This window comes from Fusarium poae, assembly GCF_019609905.1.
Source record: "Fusarium poae strain DAOMC 252244 chromosome Unknown contig_3, whole genome shotgun sequence".
Classification (NCBI taxonomy): Eukaryota; Fungi; Ascomycota; class Sordariomycetes; order Hypocreales; family Nectriaceae; genus Fusarium; species Fusarium poae.
The window spans coordinates 257,912-276,438 of NW_025408661.1; the positions used below are offsets into that span (position 1 = coordinate 257,912).

The following is an 18,527-nucleotide window of genomic DNA, read 5'->3' on the forward strand; positions in this document are numbered from 1 at the left end:
GAGACCTTCCTTGGCTGAAAGAATATACTGCAACTTTTTCTGGCCAGGCAAGGTGCTCGATTGTTATGATCTACTATCCATGACAGGGCCATTGGTGGCCATTTTCAAACTCTGTGCTCATACGGCGCCGTAACGCTGATTTCTCGTCTCTGCAGTAGCAAGAGCCTGCTTATGGCCCTATTCTGTGTGTCTTGCACGCCATGCATCCAATCAACCGTACTCTTCAGAACTTCTAGCTCCCTGCACAATTCTTTCATTTTTTCCTGCATGTCAAAATTTGAGTCGAATGAGTCGTATGTGGGAGAGACGTCCAATGCGGGCTCGTATCCACTAGAAGTGGATTCAAGCTGCTGAATGTCCGGAATGGGATCAGTTTCAGGACAGGGAGTAAAGGGACGCTCATGGCTCGGTGGAGTGTAATAGTCAGGCAGGTCCTGCCCATGATCAATTGTCCATTTCTCGCTCTCCGATTCAAGGCCTTGGAGTTGAAATGGTTGCGGAAGCGGTGACGTCATTTTCACATCCGACGGGTGGAAAGAACAAGACAAGGTCGCAGTCTTTCCGGGCGTTCCAAGCATACTTATAGTTATACCTGCAACGTTATTGCAAACTCCCAATGATCAGTCCTTTGAACTCCTTGACGCCTCGATTTGATCGCTCTCTGAAAATCCGTTTTTGGCTCAGACGGAAACGGGTACAGGAAGGATAAGGGGTGCGAGATACGCTACTATCATAGCCCTTGCACCATATTCAATCAATCAGACTCCCACCAAGACGTGAAACTAAGGTGTCCGGGCCACAATAGAAATAGAAAAGGGTGCGTCGAGTGCCTCCGTGGTAATTTCAGACTATATTACTCCTATGTACTGTAGTGTAGCCCGTTTGTCTGACTTTCCTCAAAACCGCAGCCACTTGTGGTCACTCCTTTTACTGTACCTATGGCGAATTCAAGCCTTGAATCTCTCCTCACAGTACTGTAACCGTGTCTACCATGTTCGTAATAGGCTGCCGTGTTCTCGGCTTTGTCGAGTCGCTATGAACCAGATCAAAATCGTGTTGTCGCCTCCAAAACTTGTTGTTACGACATTGACACGTACTGCTCCAGATAGCGGAGCATCTAAAGACAAAAAGAAATGATCAGCCTCACAAGGCACACTTGGTCGTTGTAACGAAATAAAGACGCTGATACCTTTTGAGGGCATTTCTTGCATAAAAAGTCCATCTTCTGCTTGGTTTTGTGGCCTCCGGGCCAGGTAACGTAAATCATCAAGTCTTCTATGCTGTCTCCCTGACAGCCATCGATGTGAAAACTTTCGTTCTCCCACGTGCCCCGAGGAGGCTCCCACGTCGACTTCGGTGTGCGGCTTGGGCGGGCAAGGCGATAACTCTCACTCCTCTTGCCTGGTTTGATGCTGGGATTAGTGCCTGTCGGACTTGGTCGCTTGTTCGCAGACTTTCTAGCTCTTTTCCGCCGCTTGGCGAGGCTTGCAAAATAATTCTCCACCAACGCGTCGCCTCCGATTCTGTCCCCAATAGTCAGCCCAGTGGGTAAACGGCATGAGAACCAGGTAACTGACTCAAGATTCTCCTGGGGTTCCCATGTCCATTCCTTTCTGCTCTCGTGTCCCTGCCATTTGATATGGAAGTATGTGCATCCCTTTGGCCCATTAGTATCATGTGTGCAGAGGTCGTTGGAGATGTGAATGTTTTGAGTACAGGTATTTCTCTGACGTTCATTGTCTTCTAAATGTATGAGAGGGGGGAAGTGGACAAGTCCATTGAGAAGAAGTTTTTAGTGGCACGGTAAGCGCGAAAGTTGGGGAAAGGGGTAGCCGATCGAATAGAATCATCCTTCCTACCTTTTCATCATCGAAGTAGTGATCCTGGATGGAATCTACCAAGTATCTTATTGAAGTCAATATGTATCTCACGGCCCCAACCGCAGGCTGTGGGAGAGGTGGGTGTTGTGTTATTGCCACTCACATGCCATTATTCTCCTGGCCGTCCCCTTTAGCTATGGTCATGACACACCAGGATTGGAGATATGCGCACACGATGCTAAGCGGTCTGTACACTGATTTGGCACTGGACGAATTGAGAGATTTGCGTGGATACCTGTTGCAGAGCTGAGGGTGTAGTCAAAACAGTAAAAGAAGTAGACACTGCAATTGAATAGGAAGTGGGCAGAATGAGGATATTCCTCTTTTTTGGACTAAACCGAGACGTAGGTGCAGGGAAAACAAGGGTGGACCAGACGACAAAGGCCCAGTTCTGGAACGGATGTCTGCCGATGCTTGACAGGCACAAGGGCCTGAAGCAGACCTTCAACCGTAAAGTAGTACCCACTGACAAGGAAGTCAAGGGTTGTAGGGCCATTTCAGCCGCCTTTAAATTTCACTCCCTCTCGGCATCGCGCCATCCAGCTTCAGACCTCGTTCTTGATGAAATGATAATGGCGAGAATACATAAACGGCGGCTCCCGTGCTGCGTCCTTTCCTAGAAATACCTTGATGGTGATTCTTTCTGAAAAAATAATTTTGTAGTCACCTTTTAGTCGCCGACTTCGTGTCCGCCATTAATCAATTTCTAAGTATGAATCTTAAAATCGTCTCATCGACCTTTGTACTCTTACAAGTCACCACGGCACTACCAATCACTTTGTACGAGCAACGTTGGCCAGCAACTCGAATGGTAACAAGAGTCGAAGATACGTGTGCCCAGGAAACAAATTTCCTGGAAGGCGTTTCCGACGCACTCAAGACTGTTGCCTGTATTTTGCGTGATTATTCCTTTTGAGTTAGACGTCTTGGACAGCTTACCAGGGGACATGTAGAAAAGGTGGCGGTGGGGGAAAGAATACGGAGCGGGAAAGATAAGGAAAGTACGGTAAATCGACACTTGTCGAATAAGGAATTGTATGACACAGTCTGTCTAAGGGGGGAAACACGTCTGTTACAGAGGAGCCTCTTTCTGGCTGTCATAGTTTTTTAAGATACGATTTGGCACCTTCCTGAGGTTAAAGTACCGTACAGTGTCCCGTTTCTCAGGTGCCTTCGTGAGATTTCAGAGTTTAAGATGGATTACCGGCGACAGGGCACGCCACCCGCATTACAACTATAGAAAATCAAAGTTCGGACGCAGTGTTTCAAGCCTAAAACTACCGTTTGGGGTGTCATATTGGATCCCCACCTTCCAGTCATTGAAAAACTTGCACAAAAGAGACAAGGTTATTACGATGACTTCGGTTCAATCAAACCAAGAAGCAGGTAAGGCCAATTACGATAACCAGGTAACACAATAGAAGTGATGGCATCCTAGCAAGCTATTACTAGTAACTAACAAGACCCAAGGATCTACAGGGTGGTGCGGGTCCAGCGTCAGTAGTTTCTAGTTTTAATGGAAGTACCCCAAAACGGACTAAGCGTGGCGCATGCCATGTACACAGCCAGAGTCGAAATCGACCCCGCCAGATATCAGACATAACAGAGTCCAGTTATTTCGGCGTCCGGGCTTCAAAGATCCGTAGTATAATCGACTTACAACTACTCCCTTTTCATAAGAGCCAGCTCGGACTATCCTCATCATTTCTTCCGGTCATGCATGGAGTTCAAATTCACTTGGGATCACTGATACCCATCTAAATACTATTAGTGAGTACGAAGGACAGGGATCATCCCATCGTCGGCAGTACGCGGGGCATGCGCCACGTTTAGTCCATTTTGGGGCACTCTCAATAAAACTACAATAACAAGTTACTGACGCTGAACTCGCACCACTCTGTATCATTTCGTGTTTGAAAAGCTGTTTTGGAAATTCACTTCAATCTGGGTGCTTTTCGGTCACCATGAGAACTCGATCGCAGCGGAACCCTTCCACCAGTCTCGGCACCGCTAACACTAAAAGCCATTCAGCTCGAGCAGATTCATTGCCCAGCGTGGAGTGGGATCGTGCTGATGTGGATCACATGGAATTTGATGTGTCGACGAGCACGTATTACGTTTTTCTAAGATGGCCGAATGGGGATGTGTCTGAACATTCCAGAGAGGAAGCTTACGCAAAGTGTCCACAGCAGGTCAGTCAAGGCAAACCATCGTGGCATCCGGTGATTACGGTCTAATGGCTTCACAAGATGCTTCGATTCTATATAAGACATATCAAGCTAGTTTGAAAAAACGGATAGCCCTACACGACCATGAATAGAAAAGCCTCAACTACGTGTGGCCGGGTGAGGAGTAGGTGAAATATCTTGTCAAGAATCGTGCCCCATTTTTCAATAATATGGGGGTGTGGTGGTCTGGGGTAGCCACAACATGGAAGAATACTAGGCATTATTGCACCAAGTCTTTTTTACTACACTCCTGATGCTAGGGCTTGGTTAGCATAACAAGAACGTTTTAAAACTTGAACAACCTGAGATTATCAATCACTCAGCCGAGACTTATTTTGGCCAAGGCCTCGCTGCGTTCACGTATTTTAAATGTCATTCGAACAAAAGGATAGAAAAGGCATTTAGACGCTCAATTCGAAAGTTACGAGAATATCAACATTCTGACGACAAACATGCTATGTAGCGAGCGAATCTTGAAGATTAACGTCCTGTTTGGGGTTTTCTGGTCTATACTGGGATTGATCGTACAACCATAATCGTACGTGTCTATTTTGAATAAATGTTTGGTAATTGAAACCTTTGTCTACATCGCACTCTCTTTGTTCTCGGGTGTGACATGGATATCTTCATGCGTTGGCTGTCTCCATTCCCAAAGTTCGCAGCAGTTACGTGCAGCTTCTAGAATTTCCGAACAAGAAAAGAAGAAAAGAAGAAGAAGAAGAAGAAGAAGAAAAAAACAGATCTTCGGTAGGTCAGCTACGAGGAGGCGCGGGGTAGCTGATCTGACATGATTTCCTTATTACCGTCGGAGCTTATTTGCATGATCACCGAGTTATGCTCTCTCGGTGCCCAGGCCTCACTATCCCGGTCGTGTCGCGTGCTCTACAACATTTGCAAACCCATACTTTACAGAAACGACGTGATCAACCACAGATCCTCATCCGTCTTTTACTCTATCGTCTACTGCCGAGACCGGCGCGATGCGCTGAGGATCATTGAGGCGGCGAAGGAGGGTGGAGCTGCCTTTACAAAATGTCAAGATGCTCAAAAATGGCATCCACTATCCTTTCACCGCATCGACGCAACTCTCTATTCGCCACTTCATCTAGCAGCACGGAGAGGGCTGGACGATATTGTCGCCTATCTTATCAACCATGGTCTTGATATCGACGACAAAGAGGGTATAGACCTCTCCAGGAGAACACCGCTTATGGAAGCCATCCTCAATCACCAGGAACTGACAGCCGTGCTCATAGTCCGGCGAGGTGCTTCGAGAGGCTTGCGTCCTCCCGACTTGGAAGCATTCCAAGCCGCTATACGAGAAGGCATGACATACCTGTTAAGAGTCATGGTGGAGCGGAATGCATTAGATGTCAATTCTGAAATTGGATACGGATGTACTCCACTGGCGTTAGCTGTCTGTCACAGGAAAGGGCCGGTGATGACAGCTTTACTGGAACTTGGCGCCCATGCACTACCTGCGATGCGGAGGTTTTGCAGTGACAACGCCTTCCTTTCTATCCTCTGGATGCTGGACTCAGCCTCATCGCATCTGTTGAAATCATTAGAGCTCGGCGGGATGCTGGAGCTTGCATTTTCGATTGCCACGGAGCGGGTGTCTTCAGTACAGACTAGCCGGCAAGTCGTTGCGCTGGAGCGACTTCTGAAATTGCTTTACCGAGATGGACAAATGAATGGCAATACCGTATCACTCCCTGCCAGGGATTTTAGCGATTTCCTAGACGCTCTCCTTCAGATGGTGTTGTCAATCGATTACACAGATACACGCCTCGCCGGCCTGTTCCACAGCTGGGGTGCGACGATCCAGACAGGAGTATATCTTCGCTTAAACAAGGTCCTACGTTCTTCAGTCTTCGAGGAGAACATCCGGCTTTGCCTCCGTCGCCATCCTGGACTGCTGCACTGTTTCGACTTTGTACACAGTCATTCTTTGCACTGCCCAGCCTTGGCAGGACGCTGGGCAGTAAGGTACTTTCTTGATCACGTCCCTGACTATATGCTATGGCTGATTCAGGAATTGAAACAACAAGGCTTTCCTTTGGATCGGCATGGCGTGGAGCAGCTGGACCTTTCCAAGTTCAAAGAAGACGGAAGCATACCAGGATAGAAGAACTAAGCCTGTCTTTGGCCATTGAGCTTGAGGTCTTTCCAGTGGTTCCTACAATGTTCCCTGTGGCGTACTAAATAGGTCAAGCTCGATCATCATGTCATAAGAACAGCAGTCAAGGTACAGAATCCTGCTTTCTGTTAGAGGACCTTGCAATATGTATAGGTTAGGATCTCCATGGGATTTGTAAGGATGGCATGCTGAATTAAACCGATTATAGTTTAACGTGGTAAAACCTCATGATGGACGAGGAGTGCGCCCGTAGTTTCACTCTATCTTCCTTGACAGCTACCTATCTTGTCCTCTAACTATACTTAAATATGCATAAGTCAATACGAATGATACCTGATGCAGTAGTAGCTCCTTGTGTCAATTGTAAACCAGATGATCGACTAGAACTGAGCGTTTCGTAAAGGAAGAAGCTATCTTATTTCAATTAATTCGCGGTTTTGTTGTTCGAAAATGATCATGCTTCTTTTCATGACGTTTTCCGATGTAAATAATATTGGACTGACGATGAAATGACAAAAGAACCCTAGTTGACCTCATCCTCAGAGTCCGTCTGGTAAATTCCGCTTTCATGCACAACATGCTCGATGGTAGGTGTGCAAGGAATAACTTGTGAAGACAAGTGAGGTGATCCATCCGTCTTTGGACGTCTCCTCCTCCTCTTTTTGATAGCCAATGACAGTCTCCTCGTGTGCAAGCACGGCCGATTACGATTGCTTTGAAAATATTTGTACTTCTCGCAAAGTCGGACCCGTCGGTTGAGCTTGCGGTTGTCGTCCTTTAGCTTTGTGACTTCCATCTTCAATTCCGAGTATAATCTTAAGAGTGTATCAAGCTGCCGGGACTGGTAAGAGTCTTGAGTGACTCCATGGGTTTGGAATGAGAATCGCTTTTGATAAGCATTATCAATACATTGAGGAGGAGCGCTGGAGCTCGCCGCTGCACTTCTCAAATCGATATTGGACGACGGATCCCTTTGGCCTGGGCATGGAGGTTCCATGTCCGGGGTGAATGGAAGGCTGGAGGACTGCGGGTAACTCATCATGGCACGAGTCGTTCGAATGTCTGGTGGCGCAAGCTTAAATGACGAAAAGAATAGTTATAGAAGGTCTGTGAAAGACTGTATTATCAATATATGGAAAGTGGTTTCTGATTTTAATCAAGGTCGACCCTCCGCTCCCTTTTACATACCGCGGCCAAACCTCCGTTGTATCATTACACTCACCCCTCACGGGAGCTATTGATATTGTCAAGATTGCTTGTGCATAATGCTACATTAGTAACTAGGGCTTGGGCCAGCTTACAGTTTCCATTACATTACCCCTTGGTACATACTATGTGCTAATGGTGGTTGATATACCCACTAGTCAGGCTGAGCGCAGCCACTTGAATCACGTTGTTTTTACCGCCTGAAACAATTCCTACCTACCTAAATAAGCCTATCCCTAATAAAGATGATGATCAGGCATAACCTGCCAGTCAGGTCTGCTCAGTGTGACTTGAGGTAAACGTAAGATCGTCCCAACTTGGTCTTTTTCCTGGGATGGTCACCGCTTCTGGCAACGACAAGGACTCCGCACGAGGCAGAACTCAGATGGGTTATGACTTGACCGGATCTTGGTATACTAGCATGTCGGTTTTCGCATGGACATGTCTGTGAATAAACAACAAACCATATATACAGTAGTCGCTGCCAGGTACGATGACCAGGGTTCGGATCAATTCAACGAGCATCAATATAACACCTCGTTGATAGATAATAGATGATTACGTAATGACAGGTGGGTTGATTGATAGAAGTTGATAAACAAACGACATTGATTGATAGATGTTGGTATCCGTTGATAGGTGTTGCACCCATATTTGCTGACAAGCCAAGCCTCTAGCTGTTAATCCTCAGATTCTTCGACATCTGGTATCATGTTGCCCGTCCACTTCAACATTGGATCAAGATCCTGGATCACACCAGCGTGGTACCAGCTCCGGATGGTCTGACAGAGTGAAAGAGTATCGGCATGCAGTCGGTTGCGCAGAGGAACCACCATGTGACCGGTGACGCTAAACAGACGCTCGACCTCAGCACTCATGGGAAGTACAGTGTGTAGATCTAGAGCCATGCGTGATAGCCGAGGGTATTTTTGCCTTCTCTTGTGCCAGTAAAGACGCGGGTCCTCCACATGCTTATCGCCTGCAGCGTGATCATGCTCCCATAGTTCAAACTCATCCGGCTCCAGTTGCCGCTGGCGACGCACATGGTGACAAGGAGGCTGACGTTTGCCCGCTGACGTCTCGCCTTTGCTTTTTGAAGTTTGTGAATTTGTTGGTCGAAAGACGAAGGGCTTTCCTAGGCGGCTCGAGGACGTCTTCAGCGTCAATCGGCAAATCTTTGTACTGTTCACGCCATAGGCGGTACACCTGTTGCCTCGCTGCGTCGATCCAGTTGGGGTGATCTTCGTACCACCCGTCGAAAGCGTCCCAACGTTTCCCAGGATTCAGAACCGCGGCAGCGTAGATCAATGGTGATTCACCCACTTTCGCGTAGTAGGAATCGAGCTTCTTCCACGCATTGTTGACGTTCACGACCAAATGATCACCTTCAGGAAGACCTGCCACGATGCCCTTCGCAGTCTCGAGGCCGTCGAGGAGAAACTCATATGCATCAAAGATTTCCCAACTTGCGCCATGAATCTGGTCAATGGCTTCCTCGCCAAGGCTTCGCTGTTTCTCGCGAGACTGGGAGTCGCCCTGCAGGGATTTGATGACAAGCTCAAAATTGAGAAGGATGTCATGGAGAGCTTGTATTGCCTCCCAATCACTCTCTTCCAGCCTATTGCCTTCCTGGAGAAAGTAGGGTTCTCTGACGCCCTTCCTCAAGTTGCCGCATCTTGTTCGGTTCTCAGAGTCGAAATGTGCCCTAGCCTCGAATATGAAGGTATCGTAAAAAGGCTTTAGTCGAAGCGCGCGTTGCATGTAGAATTGCGAAAGCCATCGGGTGGCATTGTCGGTGACAACCTTAACTGGTTTATGGGCTTTGAACCCAGAGTCTTCTGCTGCCTCTCGAATGCGGTGCTCCTGGGCCGAGATAAGCTTCCTCGTCCATAGGTCTGACCGATTGACTTCTTGACAGAAGTTGTGAAGCTTCCCAATGGGTCCTCTCTTCCTCCACTGCTCGTGTTCGCGCTGCACAGTAAGCAGGCCATCGTTAACATCCCGCTCGAAAGACTCATAATCTTGGCCGAAAAGAAGGGCCTTTACAACCAAATTTATAACATGACCCAGGCAGCGAACTCTGCGCTCTGGCCAATGAAAGCCCAGGGCATCCCCGATTTCCGCCAAAGCCGTATCGTTGTTCGATGCATTGTCGACAGTGAAATATCCGATCTTCTTCTCGATATCGTAGGAGCTGATGACTTCGAGAACCGCAGCGGCGATATTCTTCCCAGTATGCCTGCCATCCATTTCAGGCAGACCAAGCACAATTTTGTGGGGTTGTGCCTGTCGGTCGCGATATACGGCACTGACACCATAGAGTGAGAGGCCGTTTGTTGAAGTCCAGCCATCAAAAGCAAGATGAACTTGACCAGGGCTCTCCTGAAGCGTCTTGGCTACCAGCCCCTTGTTTTTCTCGTATTCGCGAAACGCAATCGCCCGCACGCTCTTGTCGCTGATGTGCGCGCGTTGGATGCCGACCGAAGGGCTGAGATACTCGAGGACTTCGCGAAGAAAGGGATGTTGCGCGGTGCGGAAGGGCAGGTTGGCGCTGACCATCCACTTGACCATCTTGCGTTGGAACTCCTCCTTGTTGAAAGAGGCAACCAGTCGATTCGCCATAGCTTGCTGATTCGCGTCGTTGACGTCGAGGCCAAAGAACGAAACGACCGACATCTGATCCGCCATGTCATGTGGACGTTTCAGAGTATTCGGTACGGTTCGCTTCGCGCTCGCGTTGCGCACGTTGTGGAAGCTCGAGAGATGTAGCTCAACGTTGCTGAGGTTTCGAGCGTCGTAGTGTGAGGGTCGAAGGTCTCGCTTCTTAACGCAAAAGCCGCAGACCCATGTGGCACTGTTGCCCGCCTTTGAGATATCGAAGCCGAACTTCCATACCCATTGTCTTGTAGATGACCTGCGTTCACTGAGGGTGTAGCCTTTGAATCGTTCGAAGACGAAATCATGATCCTCGTCAGTAAGGTCCAGGGGGTCAGAACCTGTAAAGTTGGCATCATGAGCGTGGGGATGAGGGAGGCTGATTTGCTTCGCAAAGGCGTTGACGGTGTGGATGATGGAGCAATGGTGGCCGAGCTCTGCATTTCGTCAGGTGGTTGCTGTTGGCGAACGCGTCAACGACGCGTCTCGTTGCGCGCGAAATATCTTGCCTCGGTCCGCCCACCTACCCTGCAGTCCGCCGTCAACAAACATCAACTTCATCAACGTTGATGCCATCTCGTTGAATTGATATGTCTTGGCGAGTAATGAAATTGATTGATAGATATTGAAACATCTCTGACGCCCGTTGATTGATGGCTGATGCTCGTTGAATTGATCCGAACCCTGACCAAGGGTCTCAAGCTCTCCACGTGCAGGAGGAATGCATGTCCTTGCAATACCAGATGTGGTAATATTTTCAGCTTCGACTCCTGGGATTTGTGAAACAGCCATACGAAGAGTCGGCCCATGGACGTGATCGTTCCAAGTTGCTTCGGAGCGATTCCTGTCGAAGAAGTTCTCTGTGGCAGCGACGGTTTGGCGTATAAAATTGAGTTCGTTGTGCAGGACCATAAGACGATTGGAATCCTGGTCATTGGAAGGGAAATTGATACTGGCATCTTGGACTTGGCTATCAGTCATGACCATAGCTCGATCCTCAGACGCAAATTCCCAGTCATCAGCTCCAAGCTCGCTTTGAAGTACCTCCTCGAGTTCTCGTGGCAGATGACCTAGTCCTTTCGTAATTTTCGTGATATCCTTGAAAAGTTTCAATGCCTGAGCACTGCCCGTCGTTTTTATGATGTTTTCCAGTTCCCTGAATTCTGCAGATTTCCATTCCACGGGTTTTTTCAGCTTCTGCAAGTCATCCGGTTTCTTGATCGGACTTGTCGAGCGCGTTCGGCTGGTCACGCTGCTTCCGGTTCTTGAGCCGGATGTGAAAGTTGGTCTGCAGCTGTTGCTGATCTTCTCGGTGTATGAGGCTGTCTCTGTACGTCTTGGCGCGAATTTAGGCTTTTCTGGATCCCGGTGCGCATAACTCAACTCAGGAGCTGTACGAAGAGCGAGACCACGTCTTTGCGGCCTTGGTGTGTTCTGATCTGTCTCGTCAAAGACATCGTCGGCAGATTCAGGCTCAGCTTGGGGCTCGACATCTGATTGAGAACTGGCGCTATGCTTTCTGGGGCTCCTTCTTAAACGTTCGCTGCTGTCCATCTGTCCGTTGTCGGCTGTTGACTCCTGTTCGTAGTCAAGTGGCAATTCGCATACAGCTGGGTCTCTGCAACCGTGCAAAATAATATGTTGGTCGGCGATCCAAGCCCTGATGATCTCAAAGTCCATGTAGAGCGGTTAAAAGTTTTTTTTGGCTGACTATTGTGGCTATTTTGTGGTCGGGATTGAGATATTGTACTGATTTGTATGTTTGTGCTTGGAGATTGGATTGTTTACCTGTTCTTTTTTGGTTGCTGTGCCATTGATGCTGATAAGATAAGGGTGGGTCAGGTACCCTAGACCTGACTTGTCATACTGAAGTCGTACTCGCTCCAACTCTCTCCTGTAAAAAATTTCCTTGGTACCGGCTGTTAGCGCTTTACTAGGGCAAAGTATTTTTGCAGGCCAAAATGGCAACAAAGCAACTGTGGGGCTAACGGGACCTTAACAGACGCTGGAACAAAGGGATTCGGAGAGTTGACCTTTCTTCGTGACGAGTGTCTTCAACGACATTGAGCTTCGCGAGCTCTTGACATCGCCTTCGGGCGCTAATTCTCTGACGTCTATAATGGCGTCTTCGCGGAATTAGCCGCTCACACGGCCAAGGCCGTTTATTTAACCCACCCACCCCACTTACGAGCCACCCCCACATCCGAGCCATCCAAAAATGCCGCATCGTCAAGAACATCCCCTTTTTCAAACCATCACAACAATTGCCATTTATCGCCAAACAACGCCATTTTTTCACGATACCTTCTCTATCATACAATGAAGCATTATACAGAATTTGAGCTCCAACAAGCACTTGCTGATGTGGCTGCTGGCTGCCCTATTCGCCAGGCAGCTCGCGAATGGGGCATACCATAACGTAATCCATAAGCGAGCGCCGCACACAAGCGAGCGCCGCACTTTCCAGCACTTGAACGGATCGCGTGCGCCTTGATGTCCTTAATTGTATGTGTATTGTTCAACTTTTTTTCCCCCGCCTTCCTTGGAGAGGGGTCTGCTTATTATGCTTTCCTGAATGGGTCTAGGGTCGCCGACAGCTGACCGATAGGTCACACGATACCCCGTGCGGCCATCCTACTGTTCAACAGATACTAACTAACTGATCATATATGAATAGTATATATCAAACGTACAGCTTCATGCGATATGCGGAATATTATTTTTCTAAAATGGTCATTAGCTCGGCCAGAAAAAGGTCATCAGCACCTGCATATGTTAGCGTCGCGCTAGTCCGCCACGGAGCAAAATGGTCAACAGCCCTGATGACCTTTACAATAAGTGTTAGGGGTGAGCTGATAGCGCCGCGCTAAAGTGCCATATAAAATAAACGTGGGTTGACCAACCCACGATTACAATGGGTGATAGGGTGTAATTTCATGAAAGTAATCATGACAGGGGCTAGCGCACGGACGGAAAGTGTGTAGTTTAGTAAATAACAAGCAGTCCTTGGTACAGTAGGTTATATTTCAGAGCCAAGTTCAACTAGATTACTGGGGACAGCGTTGAAACCCTAAGCTGCAAATGCCTACTGGAGTCAGTCCCTACTAATATAAATTTATCTCCACACCTACAACCCTCCCAAGGTCAAAGCAAGAGTAAAGGAAAGTTAACAAATAAATGTTAGCATATTACCATACAATCTCAAAGCGCAGTTAAGATATCCTACTTCTACTACTATATCCTCGCAAGGTAGATATAAGCACAAACAAGTGTAGATCACCACTAAGCCTACCCTCTAAGAGAACTTCATCACCAGTACACGACCAGAGCGACAGCCGATGGCGACCGTTGATTTTTCTACAGCCGATACTGACGATCGATATTCCGGAGGTAGCCAAAGCACCCTCTTTCTATCCTTCAGAATCCATATATTATCGGTGCTTATGCCATAACCAGAGTGGCTAGTACCTCGTGAAACAGGCATTGTCTGGCCATCGGTGGCAAGCGGTAGGGGCGGCAGATTCAGTTTCAGGGGCCCCATTTCGGTATAGAGGCAGTGGTTATTCGTTGAATCGACAGTAAGCACCCGGTTAACCTTGAGCGTCTTTAGGCATTCGCCAGAATGGACATCCCAGACCTTAACGGTGTTATCGCCCGAGCTTGATGCAAGTCGCTGGCCATCTGCTGAGAAGACAACCGACCTGACCCAGCCATCGTGGCCTTCGAGTGTCTTTAGGCATTCGCCAGAATGACTATCCCAGATCTTGACGGTCTTATCGCCCGAGCTTGATGCAAGTCGCTGGCCATCTGCTGAGAAGACAACCGACAGGACCCAGTCATCGTGGCCTTCGAGTGTCTTTAGGCATTCGCCAGAATGGACATCCCAGACCTTAACGGTGTTATCGTACGAGCTTGATGCAAGTCGCTGGCCATCTGCTGAGAAGACAACCGACCTGACCCAGCCATCGTGGCCTTCGAGTGTCTTTAGGCATTCGCCAGAATGACTATCCCAGATCTTGACGGTCTTATCGTTCGAGCTTGATGCAAGTCGCTGGCCATCTACTGAGAAGACAACCGACCTGACCGAGCCATCGTGGCCCTCTAATGTCTGTAGGCAAGCGTCCCAGTTCGCTTCCATTTTCGGCTTCGATATGATCCAATCCGGCACTTCCTTCTTGAACAGTTCTCTAATTCGGCTGTACTCAGGGCTGAAAACGAGTGCTGATGCGTAAGCTTGTAACGGAGCAATCGCAATCACGCCTCCATGAGAAAGCACATATCGTCGCGCATCTTCCACCAGACTGTCTAGGCCTGGAACTGCTGTATTGGTCTGTCGAAGTGTCAAAACTATCTCTATATATATTATTCAGTAGACTTACTATGATCCCCTTCAGCGTCTGTACTGCTTTTACTCCTTGCGGCATTTGGCCTTGTAGGCTGAGAGCCTCCAGCCAATACAGGAACCTCTTGCCTATGAACCTGGAAATGGCCTCATCGTCTGATTGATTCCTATTTCCTTTGATTACTTCAAGGTGGTCCACCCAGTGCAGGCAGGAATAGCGAAGATGAGATAACGGGTCAGGCTTCGGGCACGAAATCTCGGTGCAAAGGTCTCCTGAGAATTCCAGATTGTAAATATTGCGAGTGAGTGTCATCAAAGCGTCCAACGATCGCCGGAATATGAGGTAGTGTTGATCTTGGATACCGGAAGGGAAGATATCGCTCTTGGCACTGTCGGTAAGGAAATCCTGGGCCGATTGATGCACGAAATAGACAATGTCCTCTTGAAGAGTCAGAAATGAGCCACACTCTCCAATAACCTCTTTCAACTCCTTGTCACTGAAGTCCTTGGTGTCTGCCACAAGAGTTCGCAGTTCGTCCAATGAAATGGGGCGATAAGTGATACATTCCGTAGCAAGGATTTTCCGGCATATATCTCCATCTTCCGACATGAAAGCTTGTTCCAGCATGCGCTGGTAGAGTTCGCTAAGTCCTCCGGGTATAGAATCCAGCTTGTCAATGGTATTCCGGGCTTTGACCTCGGGACGTGCCAACTCTTTGCACACCAGGGCTACCCAGAGAAAGGTGTCGTTGGCCTTGAGTAGCAGCTTGTTGCGCACATCGTCCTTTGTTTTTGGGTGGTATATCTTTTTTCGTGCCAGCTGTTCAACCTTGTATTCGATAAACATCATCACCGCTTGAGATATAGAGTCCTTGTTCAGCTCAAGCGGTACCCTAATGTTCTCGGAGTCTTGAAACTGCACCTCAATTGACGGCAAGTTGCGACTAGACACGACCCATTTGGAGGAGGAGTGGCGGGACGCCTCGAGAATGAAATCAATGAGATCTTTCCTGCTATCGTCTGAGCACTCATCTAGAGCATCAACAACGAAGACAGCCTCTCGCAAGCAAGGGTCCTTGAGCATGTCGAGAAAGATCCTTTTTAGAGACTCAAATGCATAGCCGTCTTCAAAGAGCTTGCTGCCTTGGTTGTCGTACTTAGATCGGACGAATGAAGTCAGCTGCGACTGCCTGTCACAGAGAAGCCATAAGAGGCCACGGAGCACGGATACTGCACTCCTGAGCTCGCTCTGTGTGGCTTGACAGAAGTAAAACGACAACACCTGGGACGTCTCCTGCTTGAGGTGGTTAATGATACCGCATAGAAGCATCGTCTTCCCCTTTCCCGGGTCGCCTTTGATCCATAGTAATCGGCTCTCTGGATCATTCCGGAATCGCCGAAAGTCGTCGTGGTCGAGAATCCAGTAGTACGCATCCTTGAGCAGGCCGCCTTTTGTCTTCTCGATGTTCTCCTTATGGGCTTCGGGGTCGACAATGCGTAGATCTTGGAGGCATTTCTGGTCGTTCTCGTCGTGATGGATCTGGCGCAGCACCTGGGTCTGGACTTGGACGGCCGATTCTACTGCCTTAACGTCTAGGCGTAAACGGCCAAGCGTGTTGTCGATCCTCCGAAGTCGAGATTTGAGCTCTTCGGAGTTGTGCTGATTCACGTCGTCTCGTAAGGAAGCCTCGGCTTTCTTAATCGAGTCGACCTTGTTCTGCCAATCGTCTCCTTTGAAGAGATCCCTGACGATGACGGCAGCCCAGTGTTTGTTGTACAGGCATACTCTGCATTTGATATAGCAGCAGCTTCTTGTAGAGTTTGATGACGTTGCGCCTAAGGAGACTTTGTAACCTGATGATGGAACCATCAACCTTGCCCGGGTCGAGCAAGAGTTGTGCCAACTCCCAGTACCATTCAACTCGTTCGAGGACGTATCTGACTCCGTCGCGGTTGATGCCTGGTTCAGTGAGTGGGTTTGCAACGAGCTATAAACTATTAGCAAGGGCAAATACAATAAGGATAGTATTTCTCACATCTATCAATGTCGTGATACCTAGCCAGGCGATAGCAGCGGTTGGCTCGCTCTTCATAGCTATTGATACAAAGTCTTTGACATTGTTGACTGGTTGAAGCCCTTCGTTGAATTTCTCCTTCATCCTTGCCTCTTTCTCGGTTTTGTCTAGCCCTTGTCCGACCAGCGTCTTCATTTGAGCTTGTCTGGCTTCTGCATTCTCTGCGATGATATTTATGGGGTTCCTATCGGCCGAAGGATCTGCGTCTCCCGCAGCAAGCTGGGCGGAAAGAATCTTCTCGTACGCGTCGACAGTGTCAGGTTCGTCGTCCTTGACTTTGTCATAGGCCTCGTTCCAGATCTGTCTTCTTATATCTTCGATGTCAGCCGGGACGCGCGGCACAGCCGGTAGATTGGGTATAATGGAAGTCGGCTAGGTAGGTTTCGGATCGGACTCGGGCTGAGTCGGAGTTAGTCGAGAGGAGTTCGAGGACGTTGGCCGTGAAATCGTGATGTCGGACTTGGACGGCGCTGGCGCAAGCCGGTGGCGTCCGAATAGTGAGAGCTTATCACGTAAGCGTGACATAGTGGCGAGAGATGGATACTAAATCCATAAACTTTTTCTGTTTAGCAGGGAGACGATGAAGGATTTTGGAACGCTGTGAGCCGCGGGCGGAGCGTAGAAGTGAGGGGCATCATATCCAAGAAATACACGCTGCGCAACCGCCAAGCCCACTGTGCATGCATCATACACCAGCGCCAAATGGCGAATTAACATTGGCCGCCTAACTAATTGCACATTTATCTGACCGACCATCTATGCAGCTGGGCTAATTTGGACAGTTGCATGAGGCTTCCGTTCGAGAACGATGATTGGTCACCTGATTTGTTAGCGCCAGATATTCTTGGGCGCTTACTCGCTATCCCTTCAATTGTCCAGGACCTCCAGTCAGGTCACAGCAGGAATAGGCCGCCAATAAAACTGCATCGGATGAAGTTAGACATATCCTTCGTCAAATTGTCTCAGCACATCTTAGGACATGTAGCTAGATAAAGAATAGACAGTAAATTTTCAGGACTGCTTGGGGAGTCTAGCTCATACGACATGGCTAGGTTCGGAAGTGAAACCAGAGCGGCAACCTGCATCAGTTCTTGTTTGTGGGATTCTAGGAAGCGGGGCCATTCCGTGACTCGAAGCCACTGGGATCGATGTCGCGGGTCAGAAGATAGAAGGTTTATGTTAAAGCCAGTCTGGTTTGATATTGCTGAGTTTTCGTTTTCCTGCTGAGCAAGCTGAAGGTTTATGATATCCTCGAGTCTAGGTTGAGTGAACGCAGGGCCGATGTTAGTTGCGTCACTTCCTGCATCAGATCCAGTTGGGCTTTCCTCTATTTCCTCGTGAACTTTGCGGGCCCTAACGATGAAGTACCTGCATCGTGGGCCGTGAAAAAGGGTTTGACAAGCGACTGGAGTCCGGACCAGACCGGCTTGGGTCAAACCTTTGATCCCTCCGGTCTCTCCCCTTCGTCTACGCCCTGGTTGGCGCAATGGTTGATTATGAACCTTTTTGAGATGATCTTCTATTGCTGTGCGACCTCGGCAGACATACCGGTATCGGTCGTCTTGACAAAGTAGACAACAAATTCCATCGTGAAAAACATCAAGGAACCGAATCGGATGGGCGATTGGCAACGGTCGCACGTTCCTACATATCTCATCGGCGTCTCGTATGAGAGGTAGATGGTCCAAACTTCGCTCAAATAGCTTGATGGAAGCAACCTTAAAGGCACGCGTCGCGTTGTGGTGCCGTCGGATATGCCGGGCGATATTGGTTTGCGGTACAACGCCACACTGTTTGCAAACAATGATACGCCAAGAAGGATCGTAGTAAAAGAGATCTTCAAGTTCCATAGTGAAAGTCTTTCATAGTCCACTAACCTTTCGATGGTACGAGCTTTTAAAGATCGTTGGAGGAAACATCGAATTTAAATTACAGCAAAGAGAGTAGATGATATAAGAAAGATGAAGTACGCGTAAGTAATGCGCCCGCAGACTGTCGATC

The 18,527-nt window shown here is 48.5% G+C and overlaps 3 protein-coding genes across 3 annotated transcripts; 1 reads left to right on the forward strand and 2 right to left on the reverse strand.

The window, feature by feature from the left end:
- Positions 1–4,928: 4,928 nt before the first annotated feature.
- On the forward strand, positions 4,929–6,236 carry FPOAC1_013706 (uncharacterized protein; the record flags this gene model as incomplete). Its single annotated transcript, XM_044858047.1, has 1 exon — positions 4,929–6,236. The coding sequence occupies one exon, from the start codon at positions 4,929–4,931 to the stop codon at positions 6,234–6,236; it is 1,308 nt and encodes a 435-aa protein (XP_044700871.1).
- Positions 6,237–6,771: 535 nt separating this feature from the next.
- On the reverse strand, positions 6,772–7,287 carry FPOAC1_013707 (uncharacterized protein; the record flags this gene model as incomplete). The annotated part of the gene is made up of 1 exon (XM_044858048.1): positions 6,772–7,287. One exon carries the CDS (start codon positions 7,285–7,287, stop codon positions 6,772–6,774), a length of 516 nt encoding a protein of 171 aa, XP_044700872.1.
- Positions 7,288–13,404: 6,117 nt separating this feature from the next.
- FPOAC1_013708 (uncharacterized protein) lies at positions 13,405–18,376 on the reverse strand (the record flags this gene model as incomplete). The annotated part of the gene is made up of 5 exons (XM_044858049.1): positions 13,405–14,439; positions 14,489–16,182; positions 16,238–16,439; positions 16,488–16,840; positions 18,175–18,376. The coding sequence occupies 5 exons, from the start codon at positions 18,374–18,376 to the stop codon at positions 13,405–13,407; spliced, it is 3,486 nt and encodes a 1,161-aa protein (XP_044700873.1).
- Between the last annotated feature and the right edge of the window lie 151 nt (positions 18,377–18,527).